At 44.2% G+C, this 24,777-nt stretch overlaps 1 protein-coding gene across 3 annotated transcripts; it reads left to right on the forward strand.

Moving 5' to 3' along the window:
* Positions 1-407: 407 nt before the first annotated feature.
* On the forward strand, positions 408-18,406 carry DIPK1C (divergent protein kinase domain 1C). 3 transcript variants are annotated; one of them, XM_038129811.1, is made up of 5 exons: positions 408-776; positions 1,212-1,269; positions 6,159-6,836; positions 10,257-10,421; positions 12,086-18,406. In XM_038129811.1, exons 1-5 carry the CDS (start codon positions 640-642, stop codon positions 12,299-12,301), a joined length of 1,254 nt encoding a protein of 417 aa, XP_037985739.1. In that variant the 5' UTR covers positions 408-639; the 3' UTR covers positions 12,302-18,406. The 3 variants fall into 3 exon arrangements, with proteins under 3 accessions (XP_037985739.1, XP_037985741.1, XP_037985740.1); XM_038129813.1 differs by lacking the exon at positions 408-776 and having other exon boundaries at positions 783-1,269; positions 6,118-6,836; XM_038129812.1 differs by lacking the exon at positions 408-776 and having other exon boundaries at positions 783-1,269.
* Positions 18,407-24,777: the final 6,371 nt, after the last annotated feature.

A 24,777-nucleotide genomic window follows, 5' to 3' on the forward strand; every position in this document is an offset into this window, starting at 1 on the left:
TAAAGGCTGCACCTGTGTTCTTCCCTTGCTGTTCTGAGAGATAAAGTTCGATCATATCAATAGAGACATCTTTCTTTTTAAAGACTTGTCAAGGAAGCATTTCTCATTAAGTTAGACATGATGCTAAGAATATATATCACTGAACCGAGCTCTCCGAACAGACAGTGAGCATCTGCACCTGGAGTGAGGAAAGGATGCCAGGATCTTCCTTGCTGCACGGGAACAAACATCAGAGCCTTTGACCTCTCAGAAAGGTTAACGCAGTCAAATAGAGGCTGTCCGGTGGAGCTGACACACCATAGCAGGGACACAGCTACAGGGAGACAACGGGAGGGCAGAGAGGCAATCCGTCGACCCCAGCATCCCGGGACCCAGTACACCCTGCCTGTTTTGGCTACGTATCACCAGTGGCCGCTCGGCTGGCATCGTCCGCCGGCCGCCGAGGGAGGCAGGACCCGGGGGTGCCGGGCAGGGGCCAGCCTGCACCCCGCCACTGGGGCTGGGGGAGCCAAGGGGAGCCAAGGCGCGACCCACCATCGGGGCGCTGGGGGCTGCGGTACTGAAAGGGGGTCTGAGTCGCTTCTCTCTCTTCCTCCATTAGCTCCGGGAGGATAAAACTGAGAAGTTACTCCAGAATAAATGATAACTTTTTATTCCTTTTCCCATTTGTCGGGACACGAAGCTTTCACCAGAGGGACCTGTCCGTCTCCAGGCTGCCTCTTGCAAAGAGTTCCCAGAGCAGCATTCATCACCCTTCAAACTCCTTTTATTCTCGGGTGAGAAACTCGCCGAGGAGAGGCGGGGGGCGCGGGCAGCAGCCGCCAAGTGGCTGCAGGGGCCGCTTGGCACAGGGGAGCGCAGACAAAAGCCGGCGGAACTACGTGGCTTAAATTCAAAAGGGGCGCTCCGGGCTCCGCCAGGGCAGCCCCGGCCCGGGGAGGGGGCGGCAGCGGGCCGGGGCCGGGGCAGCCCGGCGGGAGTGGGACGGGCGAGCGGGGGGCGCAGCGCGGCTCCCCCGGCCCCGCCGCCTCTCGCTCGGGGCCGCCGCAGCTGAAGCGGCCGCCCCAGCCCAGCCCCGGCGCGGCGATGAGGGGCATCCCGGGCTTCAAGCGGCTGCGGCTCAAAATCTGCCGGCGATGCGCCCTGCTGCTGCTCCTCCTCTGGGCTGCCTGCTGGCTGGTGGTGAGCGCTGCGCTGTTCCTCCTCCACAGGAGCGTCTTCTCCGAGAGCTGCACGGACGAGAAAAGCCACCGGATCCTGGCCAGGCTGGTACGTGCCCCGGCGGGACGCGGGGCAGCTCCGGGGGCTGCCCGGTAGGACGAGGCGCGGGCGGTCCGTCGGGGCTGCTCTCGGGGCGCCCTGCCCGGCTCCGGCCGCCGGAGGTGCCGCATCGCCGGCGCCCCCGGTGCGCACGGGCGGGCGGCTGCCTCCCGACCTCCTTCCCTCCCTTCCTGCCTCTCTACCTCCTTCCCTCCCTCTCTGCTTCCCTACCTCCTTCCCTCCCTCTCTGCCTCCCTACCTCCTTCCCTCCCTCCCTGCCTCCCTTCCCGGGGCGAGGTCAGGTGCAGGCGGCGGGCCGGCTCCCGGGCGTGGGATGCGGGTGCGCTGCTTAAGCCGAACGCTCCGAAGAGGAGGAGAGCCTTCCTCCGGATGTTTGGGGTTTTTGTTTGTTTTTAGCCGAAAAGCTGTTCGTACAAAAGTCATCTTTCAGAAGTGCCAGGCAGATTGTATCGCTTCCTTTATGGTCTGGCAGGGGCTGGTGTGTAAGCTGTGGTTAAAATTCAAGAAAGGATTTGCGAATATTCATTAAAATTTTCCTTAAAAATAATAATGAACAGATTTAGGATTGCATAGAAACACTTTGAGGAGTGGCATGGGTTAATGCTTTTAATTCAATTTTTTTTCTTAGTCAGGGTATCTCTAGTGCCAGTGGTTAGGTGGGAAAGGAGGAATCCTAGTGGGAATTAAATAATCTATCACTGCAAGAAAGCAAGAACTGGTCATAGATTTTCCTTAATTCTGTGTAATAAAGGAAAAGCAAGTGCAGGCAGCGGTCCTGACGGCGTGTTTTTGATGGCAGTGAGCTCCAGTTTCAGTACCTCAGGAGCCAGATGGAAGTAGGGCTGCGCTCAGGTTTGCAGCTGAAGGAATGATTCCTCCTCATCCTTACGTGCTGGGGAAGAACACTGAGATATGGAGATGCACGGAGCTGCCAAGCCCAGGGAGATCCAGGTCCTTGCCGTCGCAGTCACCGATAAACAGATGGACAGAGACTTGTTGCTGTTCTTCAGTTTGGAAAGTGTCAGGCAAGGCTTCAAAAGCCCAGGGATCAGATTTCAGTCGCAAGCTTGGAAAGTTGTCTCTATCACTGAGACAGCTCAGAGTTGCAGACCCTTCTCCCAGAGCAAGAGTAGCTGAGATCGCGGTGCTTGTCTGGGAGTAGGTGAATCATCGGTAGTATCGTTAAGGTTTGTAAGCAACAGTTTTCCCAGATGACGTTAGAAAGGGCTTGTCCTTCTAGTGGAATAATTAGAAAATGAACTCGTCTTCGTCTGTCCCAAAATAAGTTTTTCTACACCTTCTGAACTTAGCATGAGTTTCACAGTTACAGAAAGTGCAACTGATCCGTGAAACAAATAACCTGATAGCTTGAGTCTCACACCTTCTATCAAGCAAAAATCAACTTCTAAGAAAAACTATTTTACTAGTCATCTCTCAGTAGGAGATATTTTAAGGAAGTGGGTGAAAATGCCCTATCAAGTAGCATTTTTGAAGGTTTTATTTCCTTATTCTGTGTAAGATATGCATCTGTGCCTATGTGTACTGCACTGAGAAGGCTAAAATAGCATTGGGCAATTTGCAGGAACCAACTTTAACTCTCAGAAAAAAACCCCTTGCTCTTTCCTAATGCCAGTCTCATCTTCATTCACAGTGAACACACTAAGCCATAGCAATCAATTTCTGTTCTCTCTGGAGAAATCAATTCATTTTGATGCCTTCCAAACCTGGCTCTGTATTGCATTTACATAGAAGTAGTAGCTAACTAGGCAAAACATCAGTTTCAAGGCACTGATGGTGGTACAGTGAGTTATTTAAATTTATTTAAATCCTTAGCAAGGTTTACATTAATTTAAGCTTTTACATTCATTTAAACCCAGATTTTTAAACTTATCAAGATAAGTCCACTGAAGACATTAAAAATTATGTAGCCGATTTTAATAGGATACATATGAATGAGTCCGAGCCATGCTTGTGTGTGCATTTTTGTGTAGTACAGCTGCTTCTTTATAAGGCTTTTGGCTTAGTAGCACTTTCATATTTTAGTTTTAAGTATCTGGCACTGAAAGAAGAAGAATCTGTGGCTTTAAAAGGTCAATCACTAGGTCGATTTAAAACTGTCTCATCAACAGATCTCAAACTTCAGTCGTTAAGACAGGGATGGCAGTTAGGTTGGAGGACCATTTCTGAAATATTTCTTTGGGGAATTGATTCTTCCTTTTATCAGCAGGATGATGGACAATCCTGTATAGTGAATTCTGAAGTTAGTGGAAAGCTTCCTGTGTTGGTAAATAATAAATAGTCCATTGTGTCATGGCAGGGTAATCCGTATTACCTGGTTAAATGCTTTCAGTCCACCAAATTTGTGTTTTATTGCTATGAAATGCAAGCTAGTACACTGGGGAGCACAACAGTACAAGCCATGCCAATGTGATGGAAAACGGTCCTGTAAAACTGTGTGTTTAGAATGATGTAAGGGCCAAATAATTGCTACAAGATGAACTACCAGTGCTAACTGTGCCTAAAAAGCTGATAGGAAATGGTTCAATCTCCTTGATTGCTTCCTTGAGGAAGTCATTCTGAAAGCCTTGCTTGTCCTTGTGATCAGCTGAGAATGCACTTCTGGAAGGCTGATCTGCGTTTCATCACTGTGAGACCATGAGCTCTTTGGTCAAGTCCTCTTTCACAGATCCCAGTTTGCAAAACACTGCACAAGTTCATTGTAAGAAGAATGTGATTCCAACACTGTTTGTCAGATACTAGGTTAATAATCAAATATTCATAGCATCAACTGAAAAAACAGCAGAAAAGTCCTAAATAGCAACCAGGTTCAAAAAGGACCTGTCTCCTCTGCCTGTGAAATCTGAGTCTGCTTTTTCCACAACTGTTTTTTTTCACTGATGCCATTAAGAATGACGTGATGTCAACACAGGAAAATAAGCTGTGCTTTGACATGTTTGGCTACAGGTCATGGTCATGTGTTCTTTAAGTGCATGCAAGTGAAACCTCTAAGAGTGAACCACAGTAAAGTTGTCCACCCATGTGAACCCAATTACATGACTATGTCCTATCTTCTCTTACTGTACAAGAGTAGAATTAGATTGTGGTCCGTCAATAGAGTCTTAAATGTGCTTATACTTACAATCCAAAGAAACCCCGAAAAATTCCTTCTGTTTGTAATTTTCTTTCTAAAATTGCTTAGAGCTCCAGATGGTAAGAACTGCTAACCTACTTTTGTTGAGAAAACTACATTTCCTACTTAAAAAGGTAGAGTAAAATTGTATTACATTAGTAAGACTAAATTTTCAAAAGCAAGAACATGGATCTGCATGCTCTGTAGTCAGCAGATCTGAGTCCGAGTGAGTCTCAGAAGTCTGAGTGAGTCTCTTTAGTCATCCTGATGTGGATGAGGATGCAGATGTGTGTATCCATGCATGGACTCAGTGTCCAGACACTCATGCAAGAATTTGCCTACCTGACTCTCCTTGCTGGCACTGAATGTTCCCACTTAGGCTGTGACAACATCAGAATATAAATAAATTTTATTTCTCTCTGAACTGCCCTCAGTGAGCTATTTCTGTCAACTGATCACCATTCTTGGATTTTGGACTTAATCCTCCACCCATTCCCTGGTGTGTTGTTTGAGGCTGGACTCTGAATGTTGCTTGGCATCAGAACATGTTCCTCTGATGTACACACCTCAGGGACTGTCCCAAGAAAATACACTACTTGAATGCTATGATCACGTTCCTCGTGTAACAGCCAGTCACAAATGAGGTGGGGCTCAGGCAGCCACAGCAAGCTCTGCACGTGCAGGGGGGACCTGCCAGTTTGTTTAAATGAAGGCTCAAATGCCAGAAAGCAATGGAGGTGGATGACACTGTCAAGCTGCCTCACAGATGTTTGGCTTTCTACACCACCCCCTCTATTCCCCTTTCACCAGAGACCTCTGATCATCCTCTCTACTGAGCGACCCAAAGCAGTCCCTACAGCTGCACTTCTGAATGACCATAGGAATACATCAGCTGCCTCCACTTTTGGAAATGATATTATGGAAATCACTCTGGCTTGAGAGAAGAACTGGTGAGGGAATCCTTGCAGTTCTTGCAATAATTTGCATTGACCACTAAATTATCAAGCAGCAGTTCCCTTGTTTCCAAAGACTGATTTCTTTCCAGTTAATAAAATATTAAATATTGAAGGAATTAGTATTAAAATGTCACTTCTGATAACTACATATAAAACCTGGAGAGTCATTGTGTTCTGCAGCATTTACATACTCAAAAATTCTGAAAGTTCTTGGTCCAAAACTCATTGAATACAACCTCTGTGTTTCCTGGTGATACGGGAGGAGGTTATCACAGCTTCCTTCGGGGTATGTTGAGTGCAAGGCTGAAACATGCAGAGCTGTGGAATGTCCCAGAAATCCAGCTACACATGGATTTCCCTTTAGTTTTAGCGGCCATGTCTAAGTTATGCTGCCCTAAACCTTCCAGACAAGTCCTGCATTACTCTATGCCTTAAAGCGTTACAACCCATAATCATACACAGCACAGCCCAAGTGTTTAGAGTTTGTCTCACTGAACTCATGTGTGCAAAAGGTTTCAGATTAACAGGTCATCCAGTCCCTTTTCTTGCCCCTGAAAAGCCTGCATTTAGCCTCCCCATAATCCCTGTTTTGAAGCAAAACTCCCCTAGTAGTAGATCTCTAGAGACTTCTGAAAAACCATTGAATGACCCAATGGTTGTTGGTGTGTGTTTGCAGTTCCATGACTGCTGCAATCCTCTCAAGCTTAGGACTGTTGCTCATGATTTGTCTTTCTTCTGCATGGTCCGTAGGGGTATGGTTCTGCTATGAATATTCTGCTCTTTCATTCCAGTGCCTCGACTACAGCAGCGGAGCCCTGACTGGGGACCTCTGCGAAGACCTGTGTGTGGCACAGAAGCTGGTGTACAAACACTGCCTTTACTATGACAGAGGTAAGAAGGTCATTCAGGCTGATTGGAGAGGCCAGCCCATCATACTGAAATCCAAAAAAGAAAGCTTTTCAAGCTACCAGCACCTCAGTATGCTAGAGGAGGTGGAAACACAGGATATCCCTGAAACAGAGCTTCTGCTTATGGTAGCTTTGGAGGTCAAAAATGCCCTGGGGCTAGAACTGTCTAACAATACCATGGGGCCCCTGTGGACAAGGAAGAAGGGACCACTTTGGAAAGCACAGGTGGCCAGCATGTGGTCCCTGCTCCAGCAGGAAGAATACATCTACTTCAGTTTGCTGCAGGACTTCAGCAAACATGTGCTACGAATTATTGGCTCTTGTGGACACTTTTATGCTGTGGAGTATCTCACAGCTGGACATGCCTGGCACAAAACTCTTTTTCCCTTGGAAAACGTGATCGGCCCCTCCCTTACTGGACACAGAAGCAGGGTGAGAGCCATCATTGACATTGCACTCAGCTTTCTGGACATGGTGCAGCATTTTGATAACGATTTCTCTCACCGCCTTCACCTGTGCGACATCAAACCAGAAAACTTCGCTATCAGGCACGATCTCACGGTAAGTTAGGCCTTTGGGGTGGTGTTCCAGGAATTTGAGGTCAAATTCTAGTCTGAAGGTGACTGCGTAAAAATGACACTTCCCTCCTTGCACAGCTTTTGGCTAAGTTTTTGCAAAGCCAATGAATTTACAAGCATCAAGGGAGAGTCTCTGCTGCTTTTCCTCTTTGTGATATGTACAGCCACATTTCTGGAGCACTAAATCCTGCTGCTTATTTTGAAAACTTCTTGCTCACTTCTGTTTTGTTTCATTTCTTCAAAGGCACCGGTGCAAGGTCCCTTGGATGTGGTGAGGCATGCCTCCTGGAGACAAGGAGATTTCAAAAGCTCTAAGTGAAGCTGTAATTTGAGTCATATTTCTGGTAGTGATGCTGAAATGAAAAAACTGTATGAATTTGAAAGCTAAGGCTGAATTCACGGTCTGACACAAGGGGAACTCCCCACATCCAAACACACATATTTGTGCTTCAGTGGTCAGCTTCTCTGGTCTGGAAACTATGCAAGGACAGCAACATGAAACTCCCTGCTACTCTTTGACTTCTCATGGTGCAGCTGTAACTCAGATGTGATAGTTATGTATATTTGCTAAGTAGTAGTGCAGCTCACTTTGTTCTGTGGACAGAAGTTCCTCTGGTTTTGGTTGGAATTTTGTCTACAGATTGGAGGTACCGTGCAGTGAGTGTTTGAACTGGGCCCCCAATTTGCAGTGTCATCAGTGGAGTTTCTGCACTCTGAGTGAATATAAAGCATTTTTAGGGACTTTATTTTTCGTACTCACTGAGTGTTAATGTAACACTTGTATCTTCAGAGTACTAGACAAACACTACCTAAACATATAGCCATTAAGAGCAATTAGAGTGTTTCCTCTTCACCCTTCCCTCCCCTCCCATTGTTTATTCAGGTGCAATACAGCAGCTGAGCAGGGAACTGGGTGAGGAGCTACAGCAAGAAACTGAAGCAAGCTGTAGGCACTATTTAGGCAAAGCAGGAATTCCTCAAGGCAGGCTGTGCCCATCTTCCTCAGTTACTCAGGGCTGTGGCTGCTGGTGGCTGAGCACAGGCCAGAGCATCTGTTTCACAACCTGCTTACAGGAAAATAGATTCCATTTAGGGAAAAGGGGATGAATATCGGATGTGTCCTTCTCTTATGAGTCCCGTTGGTGAGGCTTGCTTTGCCAGGATCTTCCAGTGACCAACCAGTTCCAGAATGGGAACACAGCAATGCAGCCTCTCTTTTGTCTCTTATGCTTGTTTTAAGCAACTTTTTCACGTGCTGGTTTCTTGTATAGGATAATAAAAAACCTCACAATTTTACCACTATTCCTCATTTGAGTAATGAGACTTCAAATGCCCAAAGAAATGTGCTTGGAATGCAATAGTTTTACTTTGAGGATTATTTTCATGTGGTGGGGATAAGCCTCCAGCCTTCACGTGCTCTCCTTCAGCACAGAGAGGAGCTGTCTGGTAGATCATCCAGGAGAAATTCAAGCTGCCGTGGAGCCACATAAGGTACAGAGTTAGAAGGAGGTTTGAGTGAATGCACAGTGCTCTGGGAGAGCTTCCTCTTTTACCAATACTTCAGAGAAAACTGGAAAAATTACAGCACATTAAACATGACTTTAAATCAGGTCGTGAGCCAAGTTGGATCCTTCCTGTATTTCCTTAGGTACTTTTTTCATCGGCTATGAGCATAGCAAAGCCCACCAAAACGTAGCTGTTTATAGGCAGAGTGTCAGTCAGATGTTTCTTCACAGGGTCTAGCTGGATGCCCGCACATTTTTGTAGAAGAATTTCAGTGAAGCCACTGAACCCTTTGGCAGACATATATTTGGGAACCAGGGTTGCTTTTCCTGGTGGAGCAATGGAAAAGATTGTCAAATGTGCTGGCAAAGACCACACCTGGGAGGTGGAACAGTGGTGCTGGGAAACCCTGCACTTCTCTCACTGTCTCTTCTCCAAAGAACTGAACAGCAAAACCACAGAAAGCTTTAGGAAGTAAAGAAACAACAACAAAAAAATTCCCTGTCCAAACATGTAAAATTCCTAGGGCTACATCATCATTATAGAGCTCTCCAAAATGCTTAAAAATACTTATGTTTTTAAGATATGCCTCATCTCTGTAAGATTTTTCCCTATGGAAAAAGGAGTAGAACAAAATGAAGATTAGAGTATGTTCTTTATTTTGCCTGTGGAAGGTTTGTTTGGCCTTCTACCAAACCAGACATCTTTAGTTCCTGGGGTTGATCCAGTTGCTGTTCCAGTCACACAGTTAGTTCATCTTCTCCTGTTACTTGGGAGGTCGAATCTGAAAAGTAAAACTACTATTTGAGCCCAAGTAACTCTGCTTTGCCCCGGTCCCAGACATTTTCCTCTACGAAAATGTGTGTCAGATGCTGAGAGAGAACATCCCTGATCCTGACTGTCAAGTGTGAAATGCAGCTGTGAACATTTGCAGGCTGCACATCCATGATGTTGGAGACAGGCTTCCTTCCCTGTGGTCACCCACAGCTTGGCTCACATCAGGCAGCTGCCATCCCTGTATTGGATTCCTTTCTTTCTTTCCCTCTTTATTGCTGTGATTTCTTTAAGTGAAGCATTCAGGGGTGGAGTGGCACTGGCAGAAGCTGAGCCCACAGCCCTTGGCTTCCAGAGAGGTCTCACCCCCAGCACAGGCAGCAGTTCTGTGCTGCATCTCAGAGCCTCATGCCAGGGGGAGGAAAGTGACTGACCCCTTTCAGTCAGGTTTTTTCTGCTGTGACCAGCTTCTGGCTGGAGTCTGTTACAGGACATATTTCTGGACTATAAGAACAAGAACTGTGCACAATAAATTTGTCAAACCACAGCAAAGAAGACTGCACAAAGCCAGACCCGGCTTTCAGCAAAGTCAGGGATCTCCTCCTACAGCTGAACAGACTCAAATCTACAGAATACAAGGGCAGGTTTGCAGGAGCTGTACCAGGTGCAGCTATCCTTGCACACCTCACTGCTCCTCTCCACAGTGGCAAAGTCAGGGGTTTAGTCTGAATGCTGAGTTCTAAATGATACTGTCTGGCCCATGGGTGCACCATCATGTAATTGAGTGGCTGAGGTGCCATCTGTATGTGCTGCAGCAGCAAGTAAATCCATCCTCAGATTGGAGAGGTCCACTTTAAGGTGAATCAATCCAATTGACCCCAGGGATGCATATTGTTCACAAATAATTTTTCCATTCCTGGTGTCATAAGCATTGGCTGGTTTTGTTTAAAGAGTGGTGTTTACAAGGTTACTGTGGCTCAGTTAAGTGAAATAAAGCCCCTGTGATCCCAGTTCCCCGCCAGCAGATGCTCTCAGCACAGCATTTCCCAAAGCCAGCAGCAATGAATGCATGCTCAGCCCTGTCCCAGAGGCTGTGCCAGATCTGATGGGATGTTTTGATTCACAGGTGGTGGCCATTGATGTGGATATGGCCTTTTTTGAACCCAAAATGAGGGATATCCTGGAACAGAAGTGCACAGGAGATGAAGACTGTAATTTCTTTGATTGCTTTTCAAAATGCAATCTGAAAATCAGAAAATGTGGAGCACAGAGAGCCAACAACAACTTGCAAGTGAGTAGACACAGCTGTTTTATGCATCCATTCCTTTTAAAATCACATTGACTGTAAAATGCATGGTATGTACAAGGAGACTGTGAGATGGAGACAGTTTTTAAACGTGTCCACGTAAGTGTCCTGTTCAGAAATCTTGTCTTGAGGCACACAAATAGATCTTTATATTCACTATATACAATGTTTATTTACCATGCTTTTCTGTAGGTGTTAGCCCAGTGCCACAGGCAGGAGAGCAGAGTAAGCAGGGGCAGGAGATTAGCACTTCTGTCTCCACTGATGGTAACGCCACATTCTTGAGTTGCACTTCAAATCCTGTGTTCATTTCTGGGCCCCTCACTTCAACACAGATGTTGAGGTGCTGGAGAATATCCAGAGAAGGGTAATGGAGTGATGAAGGGTCTGGAGCACAAGTCTTGCAAGGAGTGGCTGAAGGAGCTGGAGATGTTTAGGCTGGAAAAAAAGAAGGCTGTGGAACAAGTTATTGCTCTTTGTAACTACTGAAAGGAGGATGCAGTGGATGCAGTGAGGTGGGTGTTGTCCTTTTCTCCCAGGTAACAAGTGCTAGGACAAGACAAAATGACACCAAGTTGCACCAGGGAGGGTTTGGGTTGAATATGATGAAAAATTCCTGAAAGAGTGGTCAAGCATTGGAAGAGGCTGCCCAGGGAAATGGTGAAATCACTGTCCCTGTAAGTGTTCAAGAAATTTGTAGATGAGGCACTTGGGACGTGATATAGTGATAGATTTGGAAGTGCTGCATTGACACTTGGACTCAATGATCTTAAAAGTCTTTTCCAACCGTAGTGACTCTATGATTCTGTGAAAGTTGAGGCTGTCCAAGTGTAAGCAGTGGTTGTGATTCTCCACTCTAGAGATGTAGTGTGTGGGTGTGCTGGAAAGGGGTGTCCATGGGGTTCTTGGCTTTGGGATGAGGTGTCTTACAGCTCACCCACCTTGTGTTGGTGGGGGGCACTGGTGAAACAGAAAGGTTGGAGGGGTGTAGCTTGTTGGCCTTTTGCCTGCTTCTCCCACCCCCTCACCCTCACCACTCGTTATGCAGAATCATAGAGTTGTTTAGGTTGGAAAACACCTTTAAGATCACCAAGTCCAACTGTTAACTCAATGCTGCCAAGTCCACCAACAGACCACACCTCTAGTACCACGTCTATACATCTTTCAAATATTCCAGGGATAGTGACTCATCTAATTCCCTGGGCAGCTTGTTCCAGTGCTTAACAACCATTTTGGTAAAGAAATTTTTCCTAATATCCAGTCTAAACCTCCCCTAGCACAACTTGAGGCCATTTCCCCTTGTATTGCTTGTCACTTGGGGGCAGAGGCTGATCCTCACCTGGCTACAGCCTCCTTTCAGGTACTTATAGAGGGCTATAAGGTCGTCTCTCAGCGTCCACTTTCCTAGACTAAACCACTCCAGCTCCCCCAGCCACTCATAAGATGTGTGAAGTGCAGGAACAGCCTGCGAAGGGCCATCCCTTAGCTAGAGTATAGCCTTTATGGATGCTCCTTTCCTATACCTCCCTCTTTGAATGGCTAAAGGCACTTTGCATTCAGATGACATTTTGCTACTGTCCCAGAGAAGCAGCAGGGCATTAGTCGTAGCTCCTGAAACACAATGATCTGCTCTTTTTTCCTTTCCCCAGGTAATTTGTGACAAAATATTCCGCCGCTGGTTTTCCCCAAATCTCAGAGGACCGCTGGTTTCCCTGCCCCTGCAGCTGCAGCTGCAGAAAGCCGTGCAGGAGTGTGCTCAGCCGGGGCACACGGGTGCCACGGGGCACCAGAGGACTCTGGAATCCCTGTCCAAGCTGTACCACCTGCTGCGGGTCACCCAGCGAGAGCTGCAAGGGCCAGAGTAGACACAAAAGGCAGAAGGGCAAAGGCCACCTCCCAGTCTCTCTGCCACCCCTCCTAACCCTGTACTTTTACAGCACAGAGATTGCTTTCCTGCTATGCAAATGAAGTTCATAGCTGCAGGTGCAGCACGTCCTGATAATATCCTCTAAAATGTTAAATTGCTTTACATTACTTGGGTTCTGCTCTTGCTTGTTCTCCTGAGGAAGCGCCACCCCTCTCCATCGGCACACAGCACATCCTTCTGAGCTGTAGTCACTGCTCACATAGCATCTGTCTGACTGTGATGCTCAGAGGATGCATTGACAGAAGAAAAGTGTAAGTGCAGCAAAACTTGATCAATAATTAAAAGAATGGGTGGGTGGGTAGGTGTGAATAAGCGCATGCATGGTGTTTGTTTTAGTTTCTTTCCCAAATGACACGGGTTTTTACAGTAGATACAGAGCATTTTGTGTGGAAAAAAAGGGTGGGGGGGAAATCACAAACAGGGAAATGTGCTGTCACACAAGGAAAGAGATGCTTTTGTACAAAGCGATCTTTTCTGATGTCCCCAAATGCATTTTCTCTGGGCCATTGCATTACCTGTGCCACTGCTAACTATATTGGGGAAAATTATATAGAGGTACTTTGGAATTTTCTAGAGCAATGTAATTATACCCCTGCTGAGCTCCCATGTGGGTACTCATATTCTGCAGTGAAGAGGTATGAATAATGCTGCTGGATTTTCCCTTGTGAGCAAGCCCTCAGGCACTTGGACATCAGAGCACTTGATAAGAGGCACTCCTTTGCCAGAGAGCGGAATTGCCCAGGAATGTCAACAATCTGTCCTTTGCACAGAACAATAGCCAGACGCAGAGTTTTCTTCCACGGTATTTTTTTAATGAACCAAAGGAATTTTTTTGGTACAAATTCATTATCTTGCAATCAGTTATGTAAATAAAGATCTCTAGATTAACTTAAAAACATTAACTTTGCCTTTCAAATGTGTAGAGCTGTGGCTGGAGAAACTAAAATGGGTTTAGGAGACACTACAAGTGCATAGGCCCAATACCAGGCAACATCCCCATGATCTGGTTTTGGCACAAGGACATTACAAACCCCACAAGCAGAAATCCCAGCAGCCTATGGCAGCCCTTAGTTGGAGGAATCAATGTTAAGACTAGTACTGGTTTGTGGATGTGAGACATGTAACAACACTTAAATCTGCTCCATCTATTATTTCCCAGCCTTATGACAGCTGTGAAGCCTGTGAGCACTGATTAGATATAAACTTTCCATTTCTGGAGTGGTTCTTTAAAGTAAAGCTAAAGAGTGCCTGTGACCAGAAAAATGGGAGCTGTTGAGGAGACCTTGACCCCTTAAAACCTAGCTCAAATTTTCAGACTGGTGCTACTACTGTGTTTTTATATTTATTTCTTGCAATAAGCTATCATATTTTTAAAAATCATGCAAGGCCTCAAGAAACTCATAGCAAGAACAAGGTCAGATGCCTTGCCTGGGGCTGGACAAGCTGCTGCTGAGGTGGAGCTACAGCTTAGCAGATCCTGAATGGTAAAGTTGCTCTCAGTCCACGCTTCTCCTTTAACCAGGCAGGCAAAAAATGTTTCACTACTTTAAGATCATTCTTTGCAAAAGAAGGAAGGCAAAGCAGAATAAGAAGGAACACGAATTCCAGAGCTAGCCCTGTTACAAAGTCATGAAATAGATGGAGAAAATAATTAAGGACAGAATCAGATTGTGGCAAAGGAGTGAGTATAGGTATACTATCAGTTAGAGAGAAGACAAGGAAAGATAGATTAAGGTAAAATAGAAAAAAAAAGAAGTAAAAACACATCAGCCTTTGTAGAAACATGATTTATGATGCAAGATTCAATAAAGGGACATTTAGTCTGAGGAAGAAGAGGCTGAAGATAAACATGATAACTCTCTTCAAAAACAGAAAGAGGTTGCTAAAAAGAGAATAGGAGAGAACTGCTGTGCCCAGATTTCCTTGGTGGATATGACCAGCAAGGACTTTAAAATGTAGCAAGGAAGAAAACAGGTAAGACACTTGCTACAGGCTTTCTGATAGAAAGAAACAGTGAAGATATGACACAAATCATCTGGGAAATCTTCAGACTTCACAAATTGTGTTTTTTAACTGCAGGCAAGAGTGAGTGCCTGTCAGGAATTATGTACATGAAGTTAAGTTGGTGATGGTGCCTTGAGGTAACCTTTTACCTCCAAGTCATGTGACTATGTTATCACCAGCTAGCATTTGTGCTTTCGTGACACAAATCAATTTTTGTGCTCCCTCACAACAAATCCCTCCTTCTTGATCCTTGCTAGGTCAGGAGGGACTCAATATAAATCCCAAATGCTGGTGGGGAACCTGAATATATCTTCACATGTGAAGATGTTCCTGTTTCCCTGGTCTGATTCTTTCCCCCTTCCCAAGCTCAGAGGGTGCCTTCAGGGAAAAGCAGGCATCACACAGACCCTTGGTGCTTTGCAGCAGAGTCAGGCTCCCCCCATGGCAGGGATCCCCCTTCCATTTCCAGGTTTGCATTTCAGACAGGATAAATTTCTGTTGGGTGGGATATTCCACTTAAGAACAGGTGGAAAAAACATAGTGAAATTAAAACTGGTGGCAGCCAAAATGCTGGTGGAATGTGACTCTGCTCAGAAGATCCTTTTTCCTTGGCAGGATGTAGGAAGGGAAGCTGCCTTTGACAGATTTCTCCAAACCCTTCAGGGCCTGGCTGCAGCCACCTCCACCTGGCAGGGACCTCCTTCCCCCACACCACACGTTCCCAGGACATTAGGTTTCACTTCTTTTCAGGATACAGAGAAACCTCAGAAATCTCTCAGCATCAACGCAATTGGGTTATTTGTCCTTGGCTGGGCTGTGAGATTACATATCACTGATGCAGCCAGCCCCAGGCAGGCTTTGGTGCACACCTTCAAGGAGACAAGGAGAATCTGACAGGCTCTGTGAACACAGGGCTTGATTCTTCACACCCCCCCCACGTGCTTTGTACAGTCACTAAATCCTGGGGAACAGGAGAGAAAGCACTACCAGTGAAGCAAATGACATATGGTAATTTAATTAGAAGAGATAGCAATGACCAAAACAGGAATAAAACAGTAGTTGTGCCTTTATGTCCCTGGGACAGAAAGAAAAAGTTAAGGCACTGGTTTAGTTGCCATTTACCCTAAGGAGACAAGTGTAAACTGCTGTAATTTGAGCCTGTATGATTTTACAACCATATTTTTGGTGAAAATATATTTTTTTTTATTGAAAAATCTATACAGGTGTTTGACAGGAAGACCCAGGACTGGTGCTCCTTTCTGACAAAAGCCCTTTCATGCTGCCCTGGCAGCACTGCCCACCCCTCTCTGGTCATTAGTGCACCACAGCTTTACAAAGACTGTGTAAGATTCTTCCCACTGCTGATCCCTTCCATATAAAAGATGACTTACACAGGTTCACTAATAGCATTTGGTTGCACTGGCAACAGCCACTTTAGTCCAAGATGTCTGTTCCCATTCCATTGATCTCAGCCCCATCCCTTCTCTCTGTTAGTCTCTTCCTATATCCTTTTTGCCCTATAAAAGTGGCATTACCTCCTGATTCATTTCTACCACTTGCTGAATTAGTGTCTTAGTCAGCAACTTCTACCCCATATTTATGGCTCCCTGTGAAACAGGAATGGCATTAAGTCATTGTTTATTCTTTCTCTGCATCTCAGTTAACGGCATGTGCTTCAACTCTGCAATAATCCAAATACACTGTCTGTTCCCATATTTTACAAGAGGTGAGTCCAGTTGGAGGTCTACTTCATCTTTAGGAAATCTTTAGAAAAGATAAATTCAACCTAATGCTCAAGGTTTTCACAGAGCTACTTCTGATTTTCTCCAACTGGCATTTTATGCTCTGCAAAAGACATCTGCAAGCAATAGTCCTGCACTAGGATAATACAAAACAGAGCAGAACTCCTTGGCCCAAAGGGTTTATGTGGCCCCTCTTGTGTTTCTAGGTTGACTCAATGGTGAATAGCCCAGAAAAGCAGGTCCTTACTGTAGCCAGAGTTGTTCTTGCAGATACTTCTGCTCCCTGCTATAACTTCCCAGACTCCCCCTGCACTGAGAGCATTCAGATGAGTTGCTGGAGGCACCGCTAGAGATAATAACAGATATTTGGGACTGGAAGAGAAGAAAGAGAGGGTTTTATTTATTTATTTTTTTAAATTAGAAACATTGGCTGAACAACACATTTCCTAAAGGTGAAAAATGGGGTCACATACTTGAAGAGGTTAGGGACTCCTCACTGATGATTTTTTTCCTTTGTTATAAAATGTAGACCCAAGCTGGCCTATTTATTTTGGCTTAGATAAAAACAAAACAAAACAAACCCCCCAAAAACCAAACCAAAACAAACCCTAAAACCAAACAAAACAAAAAACCCAACCCAAACAAAAAAAATTAAAGAAGCCATGTACCAGGTTGCCTGTCTTTCAGCAAATCATATGTAACAGCATGTCATGTGTAACAGCCAGGAAGGTGATAAATTGCAGCTTTTAATGAGTTTCTGGCTGTAAGATGGGGGCCTTGTAGTTGTCATGCCAGTCTACACATCTGGACAGACAACTATAAAACAACCAAGAATCCACCGAATCAGCAGATGTGAGCAACCAGATTAGCTGTTCTGGCAGATGCCCTCTGAAGCCTCGTACAAATGAAAAATGAAATCCCTCTGTCTGAGCCACCTGTAGTGAGTCCAAAATAAGCAGAGTTACTCTGCAGGAGCCTCAATGGCTGTGACTTTCCTGGATCCTCAGTGAAATCAGGAGAAAGGCTATTGGGCTTTCAGTAGCAAGAAAAGACAGCAATGCACAGCCATAGAAAGAATGAGATTCTTGGAAGAATGAAAATCCAGGACAATTGAACTCAGAAGCAAAGAGATAAGAGACTCCATACTGAAAAATCAGAGAATGTCAATGAATTGATTGCGAAAAAAAATCCCAACATTTCCATTGTAGTTCTTTAAAATAAAGAAGGGCAGTAGCACAGGGGATAAAGTGCAGCCATCACCAAAGCCATTTGTTGTATGTGTCTAAGGATCTGTCAAATAGACTGTGGAGCTGTGTGATGACATCTGCAGCCTAAAGGCTAGACAGAATAAAATCACTTGGAAAAAGCTTTTAGAACTACTATTTACATAAATGCATAAAACTGGCCTAATTAGCAACAAACAATGTCAGCCAGAAAGAGAGAAAGGAGTGTTTTTCTCACTAGAAATGTTATTATGTCTATAAATTAAATTATGGCAAAATGCTGCAATCCCTGAAAGGCTACAATCCATAATCCTGTGGGTAAAGTTTTGATCTTGCAGGCTTGGCCTCCAGAGCAGCAGAGTGACTGCTGAGCTCCTTTAAACACCACGATTCTTGGTGCCTTCTGCAGTGTGCTCTGAGCTCCTTCTCCTGTAAACTGGAGGGGATTTTTCCTGCACTACAAAATGTGCCTAAGTGATGTTGGCAGCCAGAAGGATGTGCGTATGATCCAGTGCATAATCACTTCCACAAGCATCTGCTGCTAGTGCTTTCAAGATACATGTAATCCAAGCTGGAGACTATCGTGAATACCTCTCATTTTCCCTTGCTGCTTCCTTAGCAGTTTGCTTCTAGCTAGTTAGAAACAGAATCCCCCATCCTGCTTAAATTGGTTATAATCTCTCCAAGATTCATGCTACAGCAGGAAAAGAACAAACTGCCTCGAGTTCAGGGTGGGTTCATTCTCTTAAAGGTACGACATGCAAAGCTGCAGGAAAGAACAGAAGTCAGCTCTTATTTCTAAAGAGGAAGTTAAATATAAGTAGCTGAAAACAATAGATCTTTCAACAAATATCCCATGTACATTAATGAGCTAACATTCCTCTCTATTTGCATAATTCAAAGCCCTCTGTTTCTTTCCAATTCAAAAGAAAATTTCAAAAGCACAATGTGTTTACTACTTCAAATTTCACAGATATGGTAATTACTTCTTTCTCATTTCTATGTCAGAGATTCCAGGTTGTATCTTTGTCCTTAGGAAATTGATTTTTTCCCTTATCTTAAGAAAGGGAATAGCTAGGAAAGGGCAGGGGGGTGGGTTTTTTTGTTTGTGGTTTTTTTTTTTTTTTTTTTTTTTTTCTCTTGTACAAGGGTTTTTAAAAACCAGTCTAATCTTGCAGGGAGTTTATCAGTGACTAAATATTTATTATATGAACCAGGGCCTATTTAATGGAATCAAATGTCTAACAATAGCTAAATAAATATCCAAATATTTATCCCTGTGTTCAGAATTTCTTTTAATGTAATGATACCAGTATTTGTCTATCTGATTCTAGATTATATATGCTCATGTAAGTGCTTTGCCAAACATATGTCCAGATGTGCATACACAAGGATTCAGCCTCCATCTGACTCCTGGCAAAACTGTGACCAGAGCATGGAGGAACAAACCATCTCCTGGAATGTTATAGCCATGGTCTTTCTTTTAGTCTTTACATTCTATTTTTTGTGGAGTAAAGGCAGTGTGCACACAGATACTCAGGCATTCCTTTGCTGAACTGTAACTTTGTGTCACAAATGCTCAATGGGCAGACCACAAATGCCTGGGGTTTTATTTTTCATATTACATTCTATATAAATTGGGGAAATGCAAGAGTAATTAGCAACATGAACGAGCATCACAGAGTGCACAGAAATAATGAAAAATTAACAGAATGCTTAATCAAATTCTTTGGTTTTTACCCATTGATTTTACTGAGCTTTCTTAAGTAATTAGAGTTACATTTTTTGGATCAGATTCTAGTCTCCAGTTCTTAGAAAATATTGGATAAACAGTGTTCTATTAGCCAAAGTAATATCACTGAAGAGATATTAGATAATGCAAGTATACTGCCTGAATTTCCATTGCCATTTCAATAGATATCTTTCACAAGTGAAGAACTGAAGCCAAGAGCTGGACAGGACAGTGATAAGCTCCACTGAAAAGCCTGGAAATGGACTATGCAGGGACAGTTCTTCAGTTCCACCTCATTCATTTTGCATCCTTTTTCCACCGAATATGAAGTCCTGTGTGATACTGGCATGTTTGGAGGCTCAGGCTGCATTTACACCAGCATAGTTCAGTGGCATTTATGTGTGTGCTCTTGATTCATGTCAGCAGGAGAGTGGGGGTTCCTTGCATTTTTAAATGGGCAGAGATAGGAGTTAAATGAGCAATAAACTCATTTACTAAAAGTGAGAATGCAGATGTTTAACCACGGCCCAGTGTTTTTTTCCTTTCCATAGCAGGAATCTCTGTGGAAACACCGACACACGGCTGCACCCACTCAGACACAATCCAGGGATCTTCCTCAAAGACTGTGGCACAGCCCATTCCTATCCCTCCATACACACTGGCTCACCATTGATGCCTGGCTCTGAGCCTGGGCTCTGCTCTCACCACAGGCTCCTCCTCTGGACACTCGGGCAGGGCAAGGAAACTGGGGATGCAGCTCTGGAGAGTTTTTCTCTCCTGCACCTGGAAAATTAATAGATAGATCAGACTGCCCTGCTGGCTGAAGGCTGAATCTCAGCTCCTCTCTGACAGCACTGACCATTAGGCAATGAGTTACAAGTGTTCACTCTCCCAGTCCTTGAGCTCATTGGGAAATAAAACTACTTCTCTAATGGATCTCCATCGGGTGCTGGAGGGCGAATCTCTAGCATCATTCCCAGTGCTGAACTGTCCCACCCAGAAAAGTCTCTTTCATAGCTGGGACCCTTCCCAGTCCCAGCACAATGGGAGCTCACGTCTGCCATCCTGCTCTTCTGACTGAAAAAGAGAAGGAAATAACCTTTTCTATGATGAGAGTGGCACTTCAGAGGAACACCACAGTCATGCCAACAATGGCAGGGAAAGAACACAAAACAAATGTGGCAACGTGGATGTTCCTCATCTGTTGCTATCACCCCATCCCATTGCCTTTACACAAACTTTGCTGAGAAAGACCTACTCTCATAGTGTAGACTGCTACAAAAAAATGGTAGGGGTGTATTTAATACCATCTGCTTTTCCATGTGCGAAACTGAGAAGGATTGTCTGAATAATCAGTACAAAACACAGCAGTCTTTTTCTAAGTGTAAAGGAAGAGAATGAATTTGTTGTGGTCCATCCTTTTATATAACAGATGACAAAGCCCAGCAAGGGTGTTTCTAGTTTTTATTCCAGGAGTTCACAAAGCTGTCAGCCAGCTCAGATGCCATCTCTGTAAGCAACAGGGATTTAAATGCAGGCACACACACCTGTCTGGGCATTTGGATAAAAGTCTGGTAGCTGGAGTGTGCAACTACACAGCTATAAATATTTAAACTGGCTGCTCTGAGTGCATGCTCTCAAGCTGCAAAGATGCTGGAAAGCAGAGCGCAGCTGGAGCAATGCCAAATCAATAGGTATGGGCTTTTAAAGGGGGCTTGCATGGATCTCTGCAGACACTTCTGGTACTGTGAAGTGCTTGCTATTAAAAGCAGAAGATAACAGTGGCTTTTCATTAGAAGAAGCAAGCCCTACAAAAATCCTCATATCCTCTCTCTTGCACAGGAACAGGGAACATTGTTATGAGGAGAGGCTGAGAGGACTGGGCTTGTTTAACCTTAAGCAGTGACTCCTGTGTACAGCTCATGGAGGCATGCACAGGAGATGGAGCCAAACTCTCCTCAGAAGTGCACAATGACAGGACAAGAGACAACAGGCACAAGCAGGAGCACAGGAAATTCCAGCTTGGTATTAAGAAAAGGCTTTATACACTGAAAAGTGTCAAGAACTGGAACAGCGTTCCAAAGAGGTTGTGGAGTCTATGTCCTTGGAGATATCCAAGCTTGGCAGGACAAAAGCCTAAGAAATCCAGTCTAACTGGTCCCCCTTTGAGCAAGAGCTTGGACTGGGTGGCTTTTATGCCTCAGTGCCAGCATGGAGCCTTTCAAAAATGTTAACTGCAGTTTGAAAATCAGAGAAACAAATCAGGCCTTTGCAAACTGTTGTTACTCAAAATACCTAAATGTTTCTTTTAACTGTGGCTCCTATTCATGTGAAGAAGACAAAAGCATGTATTTGGTCTCCATCTAACAGGTGGCCCATCCAGTTTGCAGGCATCTTCTACTCTCAGCTGAAGAACAAATTTCACACCCTGGCCTAGCCAAAGCCAACACAGGCTAGCTGAGGAATGGGAAGAACAAGGGCTTTGTGAATGCCAAGGAACAGCAGATTGCATTGCAGCATCCTATTGCGTTGCTAATAGGATGAATCCTCGGCAAAATTCTTGGATCCCAAAACAATCTCCATCTGAATTCGAGGAAAATATGACCATGGTTTAAATATTTTGGTATCTGTCCCAGGCCAAGTGGATAAGGGCCTCACTGTGCCAGGGGCTGGACAGGACCAGGGTAATAAACAATGCCTGAGTTGGCATGCATGTTTGGGCTTCTCTGGCCCTTCAGATCTGGGAATTGATATCATTGTCATCTATGCCCACTGCAAGACCTGAACATGAAGAAAAATCAGAATCATGCCAAATAGTTCGGTGTATTCTTTTATGTGGCATAGATTTTCTTTCCCAAACAGAACCTCAGTCCTGAGAAAAAGCCGGTACTCCTCCTTTATCCCAAGCACAATTGCAAGATTATGAGCAAAAAAAACCCAGCCAAGCACTGGAGGAACAAAAATTTTAAAAAGTAGCTGTCACAGCTGAAACTACAGAATTACAAAATCAATTCTGTAGGAATATGAAAATAAATGTCCTTTAGCTGTTCAGATTAATAAGACATAGCTCAATTCTAAATAATGTATCACTGCAGTTATGAGCTTGAATAGTATTGCCTTTTCCCCCCAAAGAAGCAGTATATGTTGCAGATACAAAAGGGTTGCTGTTTTGTGTTTAGTGTTGGTTTTTTTAAAAAACATTATGCCAAGTTTCTGTTTCCAAACACATGTCCGTGCTGGGAAGAAATGGGCATGTATCCATCTTGCCTCCAGGCCAAACCATTTAACCAGAACTGGGAATACTGACAAACTTTCTCAGCCCTTCTCTCTCCCTCTCCAGTGCAATTGTATAAAGTAGCCCTTTTCAGAGCTCTCTATGAAAATCACCAGTATAAATACCACACACACTGTGTTTCCGTCTATCGAGTGGAAAATTATTTGTAACACACTTCTAGGGAAAGGTAACAGGTAAGTAGTCAATGTTCTTATAGCCATTTTAAAGGGGAATGTGCCAGTCTATAAATCAATAGCTGGCTTGGTGCCATTTGCTTCTGAATGGAAACCAACTATTTTTGCAGAGCTCTGCTCACAGCAGCTGAGCATCAATGCTAAGTAATGTGTAGCTATTAGGGAAAAACTGAGCATGACAACACAAATCACGGAGCCCCTGATGAAGATTTCTGCACATGGCTGCTTCTTCTAATCACCAGCAGAATTTAATGAGACACCTGCAGTTTATAGACACTCTTGTTCCAACATAAATTGCACTGAGAGCACAAAGTCCACTTTTAAAAAATATTCTTCAGTAAACCATAAACCACAAAGAGTTCATTGTCACTAATAACATACTCCTCATTAATTTATAATGGTGTGAAACAATAGTCCCTCATACATAACCTACAACAGATCTGAAGATTAAGTTGAAGGGTGTTAAGATCTCCTAATTAGCAGTTTTTTACCATTTAGATTTTCATTAATAAACCAGTGCTGGAGACCTTGAAATTGACTACTTGCGCAGCTGCAAAACCACTAATTCCTCATAAATCTGGCCCATATGAGATGAGGGAGAGGACTGAATGTATCCCATGGGTCTCTAAGTAGGAAAAAGCTCAGGCAGCCTGGGATTGCTCCTCTGCTTGAAGCTGCAAGGGCATTCAGCTGTAGGCACAGAGGCTCCAGCCTTGCCTTCATCCTTCCATTGTAGTAAGAGGGCAGCTTGGACTGCCAAAAAGCCGTGGAGGCAGTTCATCAGGATGCCAGAAAGGATAAAGGCTGAGTGTACTTTGTCAGAACTTATCAGATCTGTAGAGAGGGGGAAATAAACCCCATCATTTTCTAACCAGCAGCGTGTTTGTTGCCGCTTGAGGGGGGGAAACAGAGAATGGTGTCTGCTAAGAGAAAAACAAATCTGACTCCTCTGAATCAGTGGGCTCAGAGAGAGAGTAAAGGCTTGTTGCTGAGAATCAGGGATATTGTCATCCACCAAGTCAGCAGCTGGAAATTGCTGGCAGGAATTGCTGAATCTCTGGGGCACCCTGGGGTTTTATTGTCGTGAGCCAGAACTCAAAGTGGTCACAGCACAGAAGCTTATCAAACTCTCTTCAGCAGGTGCACAGGCTTCCCAGGAATTCTGATAAAAGCTGTTTTTGCGACCATTGACAACAGCATTTTGACTTTTTAACATCCAGGATGAATACCTGAGGATCTTTGGTGTAATTTTGCTGCAAATTTCTGAGAGGTACTCTAGGACCTTCCTTGGAAGGCCCCTCAGAGTTAGTGAGCACATTATAAATTGTAATGCAAGCATGCTGCTTGTAGGAGGAAAAAGATTTGTGGCATTACTTAGTGAATCAGCATTTAATAGCAGTATTGAAAAAAAGGGATGGGAATTTAATTCTGCTCCTCTTCTGTTGTCAGAAATAATCTGTCAGTGGCTACCCATCCAGCATTTGCTATCCTCTTCCCTCCTTGGACAATAGCTGCATCTCCCACTGTGCCAACCAATATAAATGGACACATCTCCACTGAAGTTAATGGAGCTGGGGCTTTTCACATGGTCCAAGGACCTGGTGCTGAGCAATTAAACTAGCTGTGCAGATGCATCAGTTATCAAATATGTCAGCAACTCTTGAGTCAGACAAAATAGTTGTCTAACAGCCCTGCTATCAGGAAAGCCACAAATGCTGTCACAAAAAGAGTTCTGGTGAAACTGGTAAGTATCTTTTACAATATATTACTTATGGAATAAAAAAAAGGCAGTGCATTTTTATTCTTCTCACATTATTCAGAGATTTTCCCATCACCAGAACAAGAAAGTGTCAGAATAGGTGCATTTGAAAAACCATTTTTTAATAAAGTAAATGAAGCTTTCTTTGGTAATGGGAGTGAAAGAGAATAATGTTAATGGAATTTTCTTTAAAGAAAACTTCTTTGCAAAATAGTACATACCATTGGGAGAGAAAAATTAGCAGTCAGATCCTCACTGGTTGCAATCTGGCATGGTTCTAGTGACAGACAAACATCTTGTCTAGCGTTGCAAGTGAAATGACACAGTCAAGCTGTGCTCTGAGACGTGCATTTGTTACTCCACCTCATATTTGTTACTGGTTACCCCAGGGCAGAGGAGTAAATTCATTTTTATTAATGAGAAATGTGCAGGTGACATCTGAGAGTGAAATCCTCAAGGGTTTGGCCTTCCCTGAAAAAAAAAAAA

Source organism: Motacilla alba, chromosome 2 (assembly GCF_015832195.1).
Source record: "Motacilla alba alba isolate MOTALB_02 chromosome 2, Motacilla_alba_V1.0_pri, whole genome shotgun sequence".
NCBI lineage: Eukaryota > Metazoa > Chordata > Aves > Passeriformes > Motacillidae > Motacilla > Motacilla alba.

Bases quoted from the DNA above. Each gene is read 5' to 3' on its own strand.
- DIPK1C (XM_038129811.1), top strand. From the start codon at position 640: ATGATAACTTTTTATTCCTTTTCCCATTTGTCGGGACACGAAGCTTTC. The intron at 777-1,211 runs GTGAGAAACTCG...CCTCCTCCACAG, and splicing joins CAAACTCCTTTTATTCTCGG to GAGCGTCTTCTCCGAGAGCT. The intron at 1,270-6,158 runs GTACGTGCCCCG...CTTTCATTCCAG, and splicing joins ACCGGATCCTGGCCAGGCTG to TGCCTCGACTACAGCAGCGG.